General features: G+C 41.6%; 1 protein-coding gene across 1 annotated transcript in view; it reads right to left on the reverse strand.

Annotated features, from left to right (window-relative positions):
* The window catches only part of TMEM163 (transmembrane protein 163), a 292,446-nt gene that overhangs the window by 55,214 nt on the left and 223,006 nt on the right, over window positions 1-14,226 (reverse strand). The window contains exon 5 of the mRNA XM_027768765.1: window positions 11,943-12,039. Coding sequence (XP_027624566.1) covers window positions 11,943-12,039 — 97 coding nt within the window. The remainder of the gene's footprint in view (window positions 1-11,942; window positions 12,040-14,226) is intronic.

Here is a 14,226-nt window from a genome sequence, read left to right on the forward strand (position 1 = left end):
TTTCCCTCTCACTGCCTCCCTTTGGCAAGTCCATGAGTCCTATGGCAAAAACGTTAAAAAAATAAAAAATAAAATAAAATGTTGAACATCATGTCATGTGCTTACTGGCCATTCATCTTCTCTTGTGAATTGTCTGTATAAATCTTTTGCACTTTGTTTTATTGGGTTGTTTGCCCTCCTCTTAAGCTGTTCTTTACATGTTCTGAATATAAAACCTTTGATGCATTGTTGGTGCTATCTTCTTTTCTTAATGGTATTTTAGAAGAGCAAATATTTTTTTTTATTTTGATGAAGCACAATAATCAATTTTTTAATTTATGGTTTATATTTTTGGTGTCATATCTAAGAAACCTTTGCCTACCCAAAGGTTACAATAACTCTCTCTTTTGTTTTCTTCTAGAAGTTTTACAGTCTCAGGTTTTACATTGAGGCCGATAATCCATTTTGAGTTCATTTTTGTAAAAGGGTTGAGGTCCATTTTTGTCCACAAAGCTATCCAGTTGATTCAGTACCTTTTGTTAAAGAGACTTCCCTTTTCTCTATTGAATTACCTTGGCATCTTTGTTGAAAGCCTCTTGACCAGATATGTGTGGGTCTATTTCTGGAGTTTCTATTCTCTTTGATAATATTCCACTTTCATCAGTGATCAGTGCTCTTCTGTTTAAAAGCTGGTAGGTTCTTGACTCTAGGACAAATGAACGTGTACGTCTTGCAGAGAAAACAGACTTATTCTTAAGTAAGCGTGCATCACTGGCAGTCTGACTCCACAATTTCTGCCTTTCTCTGCAGTGCTGAGGAGATGGTGTTGAACAAATGGTTAAAATCTTCACCATGTATGATTTGACATTTTTTAAAGTCAAAGTCAATATAATTCCCAAATTAAGTTTAGAATTATTCGTGACAGAATGCATACTAAGATGAATCTCTTTATTGCTGGTGGCAAGTCCAAGAATTACATTATTGCACAAGAAAAAGCCTACAGCATTACCCAATTTGAATTGAGAAAAGCATCCCTAAAAGCATTTATTTTCCAGTTCAAAACAAACCTAAAATTCAGTACCAGAGGCATCAATAGGTTCACTAACTTCCTTAGAACCCCCTTTTCTAGTCCAATAGAAGCCAACCTTCATTCAATTATTTAATACTAAACATATCCCCAAATCTTTTTATTTTATTTTCTTAACAAGCCTATAAAGAAGACTAAGAACTGTTAGAAATAAATAGTAGTAACATTTTTCGAAGAAAGTAAAGCAGAGAGAGATTAAACAATCTGCCCCAGGTATCCCTAGTTAGGAAGTGGCAGAGCTGGGATTGCTCTTCCTTGACTTTGGCCCTCATATCCTTTTCTCTGCATGATTTTTAATGAACATAATTGTACATATTTATGGGGATATACTGTGGTTTTTTTAGTGTATGATACAACGTGTAATGATTAAGTTGGAGTAATTAACATACCCATTTGTCATTACTTCATGTTGAAGCCATTCAAAATTCTCTGTTTTAGTAACTCTGAAATATACGATAAGTTGTTTTAACCACATTCTCCATCCTGTATATCATCATGCTACCTACTGCCTCTCTTATCTATGTGTAATCTTATTTCTGTTCATCAACATCCCTCTATTCTCTCTCCCTAACCATTGTTCCCAGCCCCTAGTAGTCATTCATTTCTCTAATTCCGTTAGGTCACATGTGAGAGAGAACATGTGATATTTCTCTTTCTGTGCCTGATTTTTTTCTTAACATAATGCTCTCCAGAATCACCCATTTCAACTCAAATGAAAAGATTTCATCCTTCTTAACATTGAATTATAGTCCATTGTGCATACATACCACATTTTCTTTACCCATTCATCTATTGATGGACACCGCAGTTGAGTCCATATCTTAGCTAATGAAAAAATATTATAATAAACACTGGGGTGCAGACATCTCTATGACAAACTGATTTCCGTTCCTTTGGGTATATTGCTGGATCAAACAAATGTACTATTTTTAATATTCTGAGGAAATTCCACATTGTTTTCCATAATGGCTGTATTAATTTATATGGTCACCAATGGTGTAAAAGAGTATTCCTTTCTTTGTATCCTTGCCAGCATTTTCTTAAGGATCCTTTCCAGGAGTTACACAGCCTTGTAGATCTCAGCAATTTCCCTTCACTCAGCCCAAGGCGTTGAGGAGCACTGGATCCCTAGGCCTCCAGGAGTGCCATCCATGGTGGTATCAAAGGCTGTTTGATATCTCTTGCTCATCTGTTACCAGCAAAGGCCAGGTTCTGCAGCTCAGAGTATGTGGATCACGGCTGGCTAGGTGCTTCACCTCTCTTTCTATGCTGTTCCTCTCAAGTTTTCATGTTTGAGAAAATTGGGACCTTTCCTTGGTAGATTCAAGTATTCTTCCTTAGATAACCCACATTGTTGTTTCATGCCTTCATTGAGGAGAACATGAGTGTCAGGTACTTCCAAGATGTCAGCCATCTTGATCCTCCCCTACCCTTTAAGTGTCACAAGCCCCACAGTGCTCCCTTGGTGCTGAGGAAAGTGCTGTACACATTTCCATGAGGCACTTGCTGCAGAAGACAAGCTGACTGGGCAGGAAGAAATTCTGGGAAACCACTTGCCTGGCCCCAAACTTTTATAGTGCTCACCCCATTCTTCCCCATTGCCTTTGAGATGACAAAAAGAATGCAAAGGAAAGAATGAGTGTCTTCAGCAGATAGGTACTTTTAAGAGTGGTAAAGTCAGGGAGGGCTTGACTGCAAAGTCAATGCCTGGGTAGGAAATTGCATTCAGGAAGTGATTCAGTATACCAGAGAGAGGAGTGGAGAAGTGAAATTTCCAAGGAGTGGACAAGGGGGAGCTCAGAAGGTTAACTATGGGGAGAGGCACAGTCTAGAGCAAGAAGGAAGGATGAGAGGGAGAGGACAAATAGAACCTTGTACTGAAAATAGGGGTGTGGGAGGGAGACAAGCCAGACTGTCTCTGTACCCCACAAGGTAAAACTAAGAGTGAGATAATAGACAGCCAAAGAACATGAAAATAAATCCTACCAACCCAACTCTAGGCTGAATGTGAACACTTTGCAAACATACATTAATAATTCTACAAATCTAAGAATCACAGCCATTTTCACAACTGGAAAATCCTTAGGGAAAGATCTTGGCTGTAGATTTACACATCCAAACCTAAGATATCTTTTTTGAGAGCTTTATTTATAATTTTTTCCTATAAAATAAAATATTAAAAGCGCCCATTTTTTCCTTTTTTTTTCTTTTTGGAGAGGTTTTTGCTATAGGGTGCATACGCTCGCCAGACAGACAGAGAGAGACAGAGAGATAGAAAGCAAGAAATCACCCCCCAGGGGGGATGGCCACACTGCAATCCTTTCTCCTCCATTCTCCTCCCGGGATTTTGGGCATGCACGCACATGCACCCAGCGTGAGTTTAAGCCACCAGGTCCGGGACTTGAACCGTGGTCAACTATGTGGGAGTCCAGCGACATAGCCATTATACTAACTGCAGGTCCCAAAAGTGCCCATTTATTTCAAAATGGGGATAAGAGGCAATTGACAGAAACTCAGACACACTAAAGGTGACCAACCTTGGAATGTGCACTCACCCCACCAGTTTCTCGATCATTTTTAATGCCCTTGGTCTTCCAAAGAGCAAGAAAGGGCTTTGCTCTAATATTTTATTATAAGCCTATAGACTGGATACACAAAAAGAGAAAAAAAAATTGCCTTTTACATCCTCCTTGAGGATTCAAGTAGAAGGAGAAAAGATAGAATATCAACACACCTAGACAGAGTTTTGCCACAAGTTATTGCCTGTTCCTTAAGATCATCAGGTGCCAACGAGAAGTTTTTTAAATTTAACTTTATTTATTTTAATTTGACCAGAGAGGGACAGAGCAAGAGAGAAAGGGAGGGAAAGTGAGAAAGCAAGCCATCAATTAGAATAATAATAATAATAATGATTGGGGAAAAACATTGAAAAGATATTGAATGATGAAGTGGGGAGATTAATGTCTCTGTATTGATTGACCTGCATGGCATTCCCTTTTGAAAAAGCAATGAAAAACACTGTAATGTTATATGCAATCCAATGTAATATAAACAAGATTATGACGATAATAAAAATTAAATTAAAAAAAAAAAAGAAAGAACGCCATCAGCTCCAGTTCAACTCTCTTCAGGAAGTCAAACCACAGTCAGCCATGTGGGAGTCCAGCACTCTTCACCACGCCACATGCCAGCCCCATAGAGAATTATTGACTCACCATTGTCTGAGAATTACTTACCCAATCACTGCTGTCCATGCCCCCTTGCTACAGTTTTTGATTCATGTAAGACTGACTAATCCTCCTCCACATTTGTGACGTTCACCTTTGAAATCACACTGAAATCTGTAAGCCCTCATCACACATTATTCAGAGCAACTTGGATGCTGTGTGCCCAGGCCAATGTTCTCATTTTAGCTTGTACAAACTCTTCTACTTTACTTATTTTATCTTAGCTTTCCATGATAGGTTGGCAGTTCAGTAGGGTGGAATCTCATCTGAGGCTAATTTCTTTTAAGTGTCTTTTTTTCAGAAAAGAGAAAGAGAGAGACAACAGCCCCAACAGAGTCCCAATGCCACAATATACCCCAGCCTTTAGCCAGTCCTGGATCATGGGCGAGCATGTGCCCCACACATTGAAGGAGTTTCTGTACATGAACCCAGAACCTTTCTATAGGAGACTGCATTTCAGAGTATTGCATTTTACCGCTGTGACACCATCTGACCCCTGAGACCCTTGCAGAAACATCATTGGTCTCAGGGTCTGCAGAGCCAGCCCACCCTTCAAGTGTGGGACATTCTCAGTGACACTTGTGAACAGGTTCACCCTGCCAGAAGCCACTCTCACAGTCAACAGGGAAGGAAACAAAATAAAGCCACTGGCTGGCTGCATCCAAGAAAATGAGAACCCAGAGGGTTTCCCTTTTAGTGCTGGAGTGAAGCTGACTTGGGATAGAAGAGTAAGCAAAACTTCAGTGGGGAGACAAACAATGGGAGGCTTGAAGGGCAACCTTACTACTCAAAGAAGAAACAAAATTTTGCCTAGCATTCTTTTCTTACTTACAACACAGTTATTTTTCCTTTCTTCTTTTTTCCTCCTCTTAATCTGCTTTTTTTACTACCTTTCCTTTTTCTACTCAGAGACCCTTATGTTAACAGGAAAGATCTGAGAGAGAGAACAGGCTCCTGCTGCCACTCTGCCTGGACCAACCAGCCTCCTTCTTGCCATGTCTCTTCCCTGTCATCACCTGCCTAGCCAACAACCATTCTACCTTCAGATGTCATGGAGGATCTGCTCTTCCAGGAAGGTCCCAAGGCACCTCCCACAACCCAAGGCTCAAGACAAAAGCCTTCTCTGTGTTCTCCTGTGATTGTCCCTATCATAGCCCTTATCACCACATATTGAATGTGTCAGCTTACAGCTCTCTCCCCAGCTATCAGCTCCTTGGGAGCAAAAGCCAAGTCCTCTAGAAGTAAAGTGTCTTGCAAAACAATGAAAAAATTCTATTTGATTCTGAATCTCATGTGCCTAGACAGAGCGTCTAGAGATAGTAGATATATAAATAGTAGCAACCATTATTAGTTTCAACATGTGACGTCTATGGACAACATGTAACTGTTCGATAATATAATTAGAATTGTAATCAGTGTTATTGCTGCTAACCACTTTGGGTGGTTGGGTCTAGATGATGGCCCAGAGCTCAAGTGAGAAGTTAGAGTCTCCTGAAGACAGAAGCGGCTGATAACTAGTCATGATCAGGACACAGAGAGAAGCTCAAGAGCAAGGATGGACTTTCAGAGCCTTGGAATCAGAAAGGACTTCAGCCCCTTCGTTGGTAAAGCACATGACAATTCATAAAGTATTTCCATGTTCATTACATTATTTACTTTACACAATCTTTGTTGTAGAGTAGATGGTATTACACCCAACATAACTGGACCCACTAGAGAAAGGTCCTGGATTCGTGTGCTAGAAGCTCCCTGAGCACTCAGGACATGTGTATGAGTACCCGTGATCTGGGCTGACTGAAACTGAGGAATGGAGAAGATCATGGCATGAAAACTCTGTTGGAGTGCGCTCTCTCTGCCTCTCTTTATTTTCCATAGAAAGAACAAATAAATATACTTTTTAAATGAGGGAACTGTTCTCAAAGAGAAAGAATAATTTGCTAAAAGTCATGAAGTCAACAAATGAGTGGGGAGTTGGAGTATTCAGTGTCATCTGACAGAGCAGCCCCAAGACAGAGTAACACCAGCCCTCTCCAGGGAGCCAGGAAAGGACCTCATAAGCCAGGAGGACCCCAAAGTTAACCTTCAGAGAATCCCAACTGGACACTTGCATACAAAACTCAAGAGAGACCAGGAAGCAGGAATAGGGGCTGAGGAATTAATCAAAGCCTGGAATGAAATGGACTCAGGTCTTGAACTGGGATATCTTTGACTAACAATTCAGAAACTTACAGGCCAGCAGATACCATGGGGGTTCAGACATTGGACTCTCACATGGCCAAACGCAGTGCAAGTCCCGAACATGGCAGTTTGCTTTCTCACTTTCCAGAGTCCCCCTCAGGTAAGTGCATGTGCCTCATAGCAAATTTAAAATAATGTTAATAAAAGTATTAGGTTGTTAGGAAAGCCATGATATAGTTTCCTGTTTTCCATGCAAAAATGTGTCATGACTTTCCCAACAAGCCAATAAATAAGTAATTATTTTAACAAAATTCAGAAGCCTAAAACATCAGAACTTGGGGCCCATGAAAAAAAGCAGTAAAACATAATGCTCTTTGAGGCTGACCCATATGGAAGGTACTGGATTCACATCCAGAGATCTCCCTGAGAACACTAGGCACATGTGAGCTCATGATCTGGGGTTGGCCTTGGCCAGGGGTATATCATGGATCAAGACCTTGTCAGGGGTTCTGGCTGTCTCTCTTACTCATGGGAAAAATAAGCTTTAAAAAATAAATGAAGAACTGTAAAGAGCCCAACAATGACACAACAGTAACAGAGCTCTGTGACAGGGAGTCACACGGGGTGGTTCCGGGCTAACGTCCAGAGACCTCCCTGAGTATGTTGGGCACACACATGCCCATGATCTGGGGCTGGCTAAGGCTGGGGTGGATCAAGGGTCAAAACTCTGCTGGGCATGATCATCTCTGTCTCTCATGCTCATGGAGGAAAAAACAACAAATCAACATTAGAAAAAGCAGAACTGTAAGAACAGTAGCCAGCATACAAGTAGTGTCCCCTAACGCTGATTGTTCTAAATAAACTGCTCATTTGGTCCTTGTCATACAGGTCTGACATATAAGGAAACCAAGGGTCAGGGGGAGTATGTGCCTTGCCTGTGTCAGGCAGGTCAGAAGATGCAGAGGGAAAGTTCACACCTCAAGAAGGCCTGCCCACATCCCATCCACCATGCTCAGCAGCTTCGCTAAAGGGTTGCCTTCCAGTGGCTCCTTACAGCCGGTGATCCCTCCCATTCCATACGTGTCCTACCACACTTTCCATAGCTCCTTGGTTCACCTGATTGTGGGTTTTCAAGACACTAGGTAGTGGGAGCCCATGGTGGTTAGTGGCACAGAGTGCAAGAGTCCTGTGAAGTAAGGGGAGGGCACAGCAGGAGTAGCCAGAAGCCAAGGACAGCAGCAGCTTGGGACCTGGATACCTTCTGTCTGGGACAGCTCTTGGCAGCAATGCCCTCCAGCAGGATGAGGAGATGAAGACAGACAAGAGGGCCAGGGCCACATAAACAATAGACAGCAGCGACCTATGGGCCTGTAGCACCTTGCCTTGTGTCGAGCATTAAACCCTGGACCCAGAGACCAGGGTTCAATTCAAGCTCCACCACCAGCAACTGATAGCCTTGGGCAGGTCACCTCAGCTTTCAGAGGCCAGTACCCTAGGAAAAAGGAGAGGCATGCCATCTTCTCCTTCTTAACCAAGCAGAGTATGACAAGGATAAAAACAGAAAGTGCATGACACTTCTTTTAAAGCAACCCATATTAATCATTCTGTAATGCATCCATATATCAAAATATCATGTTGTAAAAATATACAATTGTTACTTTTGATTAAGTAAATAAAGCTGAGGTTAAGACAGTCCAAGGATGAATAGTATTATGGATTTCAGAAACCTATTATTTTTGTTTAAAACCTGTTTCCTTGGGACTAGATAGTGACACAGTGAAACTCGACACTCTGCAAGGCTCTACATGGGAGGGATCTGGGTCCACCTCCTTGGACATGCTAGGCACTCATCCTGTTGGGGGTTCCTCTCTCTTTTATAGAATAAATTATTCAAAAATAAATCTGTTTTCTTCCATGCTAAAAAATAAGTAAGTAAACTAAAACAACACATTGAGACAAGGCAAGCCTAATTCTACTGCACAGTCGGCACTGTCTTCTCTCCTAACTGACTTCCAGAATCAAAGTTTAGACATGGCTCCTTTGGAATCTGCTCTTAACCACCCAAGGTGACCACTCACAGGTTGTAATGGAACCTCTCATACCAGGGGCTCACAAAGTTTAGTGGCCTCATTTCTTCAGCAAAACCCCAAGACACAGGCGACACCATTGAGGCTCACAGCCAACAGACTTCATGATTGGGAAATTCTTATTCAAAACATACCCACTCACGCAATTATTCTCACTCTAAGAATTGTACGGCTGACTTAAAAAGAATGCTGCCAGGGAATGAGGTTGGGGAAGAAGAGATGCTTCTTCTAACAGACCCTTTGGTCAACGGCTTGACAGAAAACTTCGTTCTGCAGCTGAGGTTCAGGGCAAAGGTATAACCTGGATCTAAGTTGACGGCATTGAGACCCTAAAGACCAGACTCCCCAGTCTCACCCGGATCCTGAACTTACAGCCTGGTTTCTACCAGAATTGCCACATGCTCATGTCCAGCCAAAGGCACTTTATTTGACCTGCATGAAACCAGAGGCTTTAAATTTTTTTTTAGTTGCTCATTTATTTCACATTAAGCACAGGTTTCCATTTTCTCTTAAACACTTGGAAGCCTGAAACACTAGATCCACATTTTTTTCTGCATGACAATGCCGCAGGTTGAGCCCTCATTGAGACTTACACTCTCCAGTGCCAGACCGAAAGCTAAGTTTCTCCTGCTTTTGTTTCATAAATGGCTTCTACAGGCATGTGAGTTTCTAACTGTGAATGAAAATGAGGCATGGTGGCCAGGGTGAGTGCTTGTTTTGAATTCCTACAGGCCACAGCTGGGAGCCTGGCTATAGCCACTGGTTTATCTGAACTTCTAGCACAGAACAAGGGAACCAGAAGACCCAGGACTAAAGCACCATCAACTAGGCCCAACCCTACCTAACAGCATTTACCTGACTCCTTTTGCCAATCAGCTGATCGGAGGCCTCCTACTTTGAAAGTAGAAGTCCATGTTGCTTGCGAGGTCCTTTGTTAACCTTTCGTAACTCTGAAGACTTAAAAAACAAAATGAGGGGCCAGCAGGTGGTGTGGTGGTTAAGGCTCTGGACTCCTACATGGCTGGCCAGGGTTGAAGTCCCAGACCTGGAGGGCTACAAATCACACCAAGCACATGTGTATCCATGCCCAAAATCCCAAGAAGATAATAGAGGAGAAGGGATTGCATCATGGCCACATCCCCTAGGGGACGGTTTGGTGATTTCTCATTTTCCCGTGCTCTGTCTCTCTCTGGTGAGCACATGCACCCTATGAAAAAGAGAGAGAGATAAAAGGAAATAAAACAAGTGAAAGCCACCTTACACCTTTTCCTCAGAGTTCTGAAGAAATGAACATAATGAATGTGATTTTAAAAAACCCACCCTGGAAATGATAAAAGATGTTGTGGGCATTGATTCTCCAAGGACAGAACCAGTCTTGGGCACAACCATGGAGTGCTTCACCCACTCTAAACCCCACTTGGGAAGGCATTAAACATTTCTACCTTGAGGTGGAAATTAAGTCAGTGAGTTCTTCTCCTAAGGGTATTTGCACCATGAGATAATGAGACCACTCCCTGTTAAAAGCAGTTCAGCTATACAGAGGAAAACAAGTAGGATCCCCTACAAGGGACAGTGAACACAGTTATCCATTGCATATTAAGTTAGCCCTGTTACAGATTAATTTTTAATGCCTAAATAAATGAATCTGTCAACTGGCACTGTGCTAAAAATTCCCACCAATAGACAGATTTTAGGCTTGATTTCCATCCTCTGTAAAATATAAAGATTTTATCTGACATTTAATGTATATAATCACACTTTTATACCTTACCTAAGATTCAGATTCTAACAGAAAGAAGCACTGGCTAACAAGCTTGATGGAGAAAAAGAACAGGAAAGTCCAAGACCTCAAGCAATCATGAAGATATGGGTGAGACATGACAACAATCAGGAGACGAGAGGCACAGAGGTGTAATAAATAGTAATAATTGCTTGTGCCATCTCTGCTTCTGGAAATGTCTAAATACCATAGATAAGTATATTCCTCCCCTGGTCTCTACCTTTCTTCTCTGTTGCCACAATGTTGGAGAATAAACTTCTGGCCTACTGTGGTGACAGAGAAGAAAGCTGGTGGCAGAGAAGAAAGATAGCTGGTGACAGAGAAGATCTGGTGGCTTATTAAAGGGTTGGCTCCGCTTTCAGTAAAAAGGAGGTGTGGAAAACAACATAAAGCAACCACTGCAATTCCTGTACTAAATGCAACAGAATGTCCCATTTTCTTTTCATCTTCCCTATGGAAAGGCACATGTATATACACACACACACACATACACACACACACACACACACACACACACACAAACACACACACACACACAAAAGGTAATACCTCACCCCAAGAAAGATTAACATATTTTTCAAAAACTGAAATTAAGGTCTAATCATTTTGGCCTTATATAAGATGGTGCATGTAGCCTATTTCAAATCAAATCACATCCAAAGAGAAGAGCCCATATTTCGCATTCAAATTGCTATGTAACTTGCATACAGAGAATTATTATAATGGCAGCCTTGTCATCTCCTGGTAACCAAATCAGCTATCTTCTATAAAGATTGCATGATAGGAAACTGTAAAAATATTTATTGTTTTCAGTTTTCATAAGGGGATGGGAAAAATGGATTCGGAGTGTAGGCAATGTCTCTCACAAAGACAAAACCGTCAAAGACACATTTTAACATGAAACTGTGTCCTCCAGTTTCTATAGCCGAATGTCAATTGTACCAGAAAACCTAAAGTGAATAGTTTTATGTATGGAATTGAGATGCAAAGGGAAAAGTAATTAATACTTTACTTTTTTAAAGAGGGAATTTTGCTATAGGGCATGTGTGCTCACTGGAGAGACAGAGAGAGAGAAAGTGAGAAATCATCCCCAAAGGGAATGGCTACACCACAATCCCTTCTCCATTCTCCTCTCAGGATTTTGGGTGCACAGGCACACATGTCTAGCCTGAGTTTCAAACCTCTGGGTCTGGGACTCGAAGCATGGTTGGCCATGTGGGAGTCCACCACCTTAAACATTATGCCACCTGCTGGCCCCCAAATAAGTAATTCTTATTATAATAACTTTGAATGGACACAGAACAACAGATGTAAACACATAGACTGGATTATAATGCTAGAGAAATAAGCCTATTTCTCTTTAGAAAAGAAGACATCTTGCTTTAGAAATCAAAAGACCTAAGGAGAGGAACATAGAATCCAGTACCAGCTAAACAAATTGTAGTCTCTTCATCATGCACAGTGCTCCTCTTGGCCAAGTGATTTGTATTCCTGCCATGAGTTCTTCTGGTCTACCAAAATGTTGTGTAGTTTTCTTCAACCCAACCAATCCCCACCCCCAGTCCCCATACCCCTGTGATGTGAAGGAAGAAGGAGGACCTTACCACTTCTGGGAGTAGCCTCGTTGAGAGATCATGGATGGCTTTGACCACAATACATATGGATGACAGAAGGAATATCACCCCCAGGATGACGCAGGCTCTGCAAAAAAAAAATTAAGAATAACAAAACACTGAGAATCTTAATTGGGAGAACTCTACTCTTCAAAAGATGGGTGCACACACACCCATGATTAACAATGATAAAGATACAACCTGGGAACTGGATCAAGGTCATTTGCCACACCCTCACCTCTAGCATGTCCATCCATAGTCTCAGGACTGATACCAATACATCTCCAGGAGGACAGGGTTTTTGTTTTGTTTTTGTTTTTAATTTATTTATGATTATCATAATCTTGTTTATATTATATTGAATCACACATAACTTTACAGCGTATTACGTTTCTTTTTCCAAAAGGAATACCATTCATATCAGTCAGTACAAAGACATTAAAATCCCCATCATCATGATCCAATAGCTTTTAGGTTTTCTTCCAGATTATTATTATTCCAATTATTTTTAAACATTCCATTACTATTTATCATTTTGCTTGTAAAAAGGCTTTACCCAACATGAAACACTTCTCAGACCTCTCCAGTTGAGAATACTATACACATCATCATCAACAGGTAGGACAGAGTTTTATCAACAAAAGTAGCCTCAATGGAAAAAGTTCACCCTTCCACATGATTTCAGTATCCCACGAATGTGTTGTGGAAGAGTCTTTGAGGCCATGATATCCATCTCCCTCACCTGGCAAGTACGATGTTTCATTCCTTCTCAAGCTAGAAAGCACGATGTTTGATATCAAAGAGTGGGGGCTCTGACATGAGACATCCCAAGCACTACCATTTAACTTCTTGCATATATTGGTCAAGGAACTAAACCTATCTTAGCTTGTATTTCCTCTCCTTTAAATTGGGAATAATATTCCCCAACCTGAAGCTGAAAAGTGATGATGCACAAAAGATTAAAAGTAATTCATTAATGTTGGTTTAAACAGAGGAAAAGTCTACCCTGGATGTCTCCTTCATATATGATATGACAGACACCTTTAGACTTGCCCAAAGAAAAAGGCTGAATGATTTGGTCAGGACAAGAGATAGAGTGCTTATAGTAAAATGGGCAGATTCAAAACCAAATGAACAAAAGCAACAAGTAGAGAAAGGAAGGATGAGGTCAACCAAGACTCCCAGCACAGGAAGAGGCAGGAGCATGTCAGGGATGAGGCCAAGGGTAAGGCCATAGGAGACACAGCCGGGAATGTCGGGTAGGGGATGGCAAAGCTCATAGGACTTTGAGTAACTCTCAGGAGGAAGAATGAAAACAGATGCAGGAAATAATTATACTAATACAAGGGTCAAAATGCTAAATGACAATGAAAAGAGAAAAAAGAAAATGACTACAGTTAGCTCTAGATGATTCGTTCCTGCCCCGCCTGATGTGTCTGTCATCTGACAACCACCTTGGCCCTCTTCTTACAGCTATTAGATAAAATCACTTTTCATTCTCCACCTTGGATTCCCATCTCTGGACTGACAGCATGGGCCCTAATTGCATACCTAACTTTGAAGTGGCCCCTATTTATAATCCTAAGAAACCTGCAGACAGACATGTTCCCTCAAGTTTAAAGTTAGGAATAGAAGCAGGTAAACAGGTTTCTAATCCATGCTCTGGTTGCATTTTCTTCATTCAGAAACACAGACGTAACAAAGGAATCACCACACGTTGGTGCAAACACATACCAGAAGGTAGAAAAAGAGGGAACATAGTGAGTGGGCTGGGATCTTGGTACAGACTTGAGAAAAAGCATGATCTGCTATGGTGCCACACGTCCTCACCAGGCGCTTTATGGGGAAACACACTCAAAAAAGAGACGAGATCATTCAGGCGCTCAGTGCATGCTGATGCAGCTGGTGAGGCAGTGCACTGAGGCTGGAAACCATGGTCCTAGCAAGGCAAATAGGCACAAATGTGGTCACTGAAGACAGGGCATCATGGAGGAGAGGTTACCTCTAAAGGGCCTGTGAGTGACTGCATGCTGGAGCAGGAGCAGAGATTGCCAGGGCTAGAGAGTAAATGCTCTCAAAGCAACTGGCTCCTTAGTACCAGCTGTGCCCACCAAGAACCAGCTGTGCTCAGTGCCGGGAGTAACCATTTCCACCTGTGAGCAAATGAGTCCATTACAGGAAAACTGCCTGATGTCAGGATAGACCTCCAAGATGAGTTTTGCAATGTGTTTTTTTGTTTGTTTTCCTCTCCATGCACCAATCTCCTGAATTACTC

The sequence above is a fragment of the Tupaia chinensis genome, unplaced genomic scaffold (genome assembly GCF_000334495.1).
Source record: "Tupaia chinensis unplaced genomic scaffold, TupChi_1.0 Scaffold147433_1, whole genome shotgun sequence".
Taxonomy (NCBI): Eukaryota; Metazoa; Chordata; class Mammalia; order Scandentia; family Tupaiidae; genus Tupaia; species Tupaia belangeri.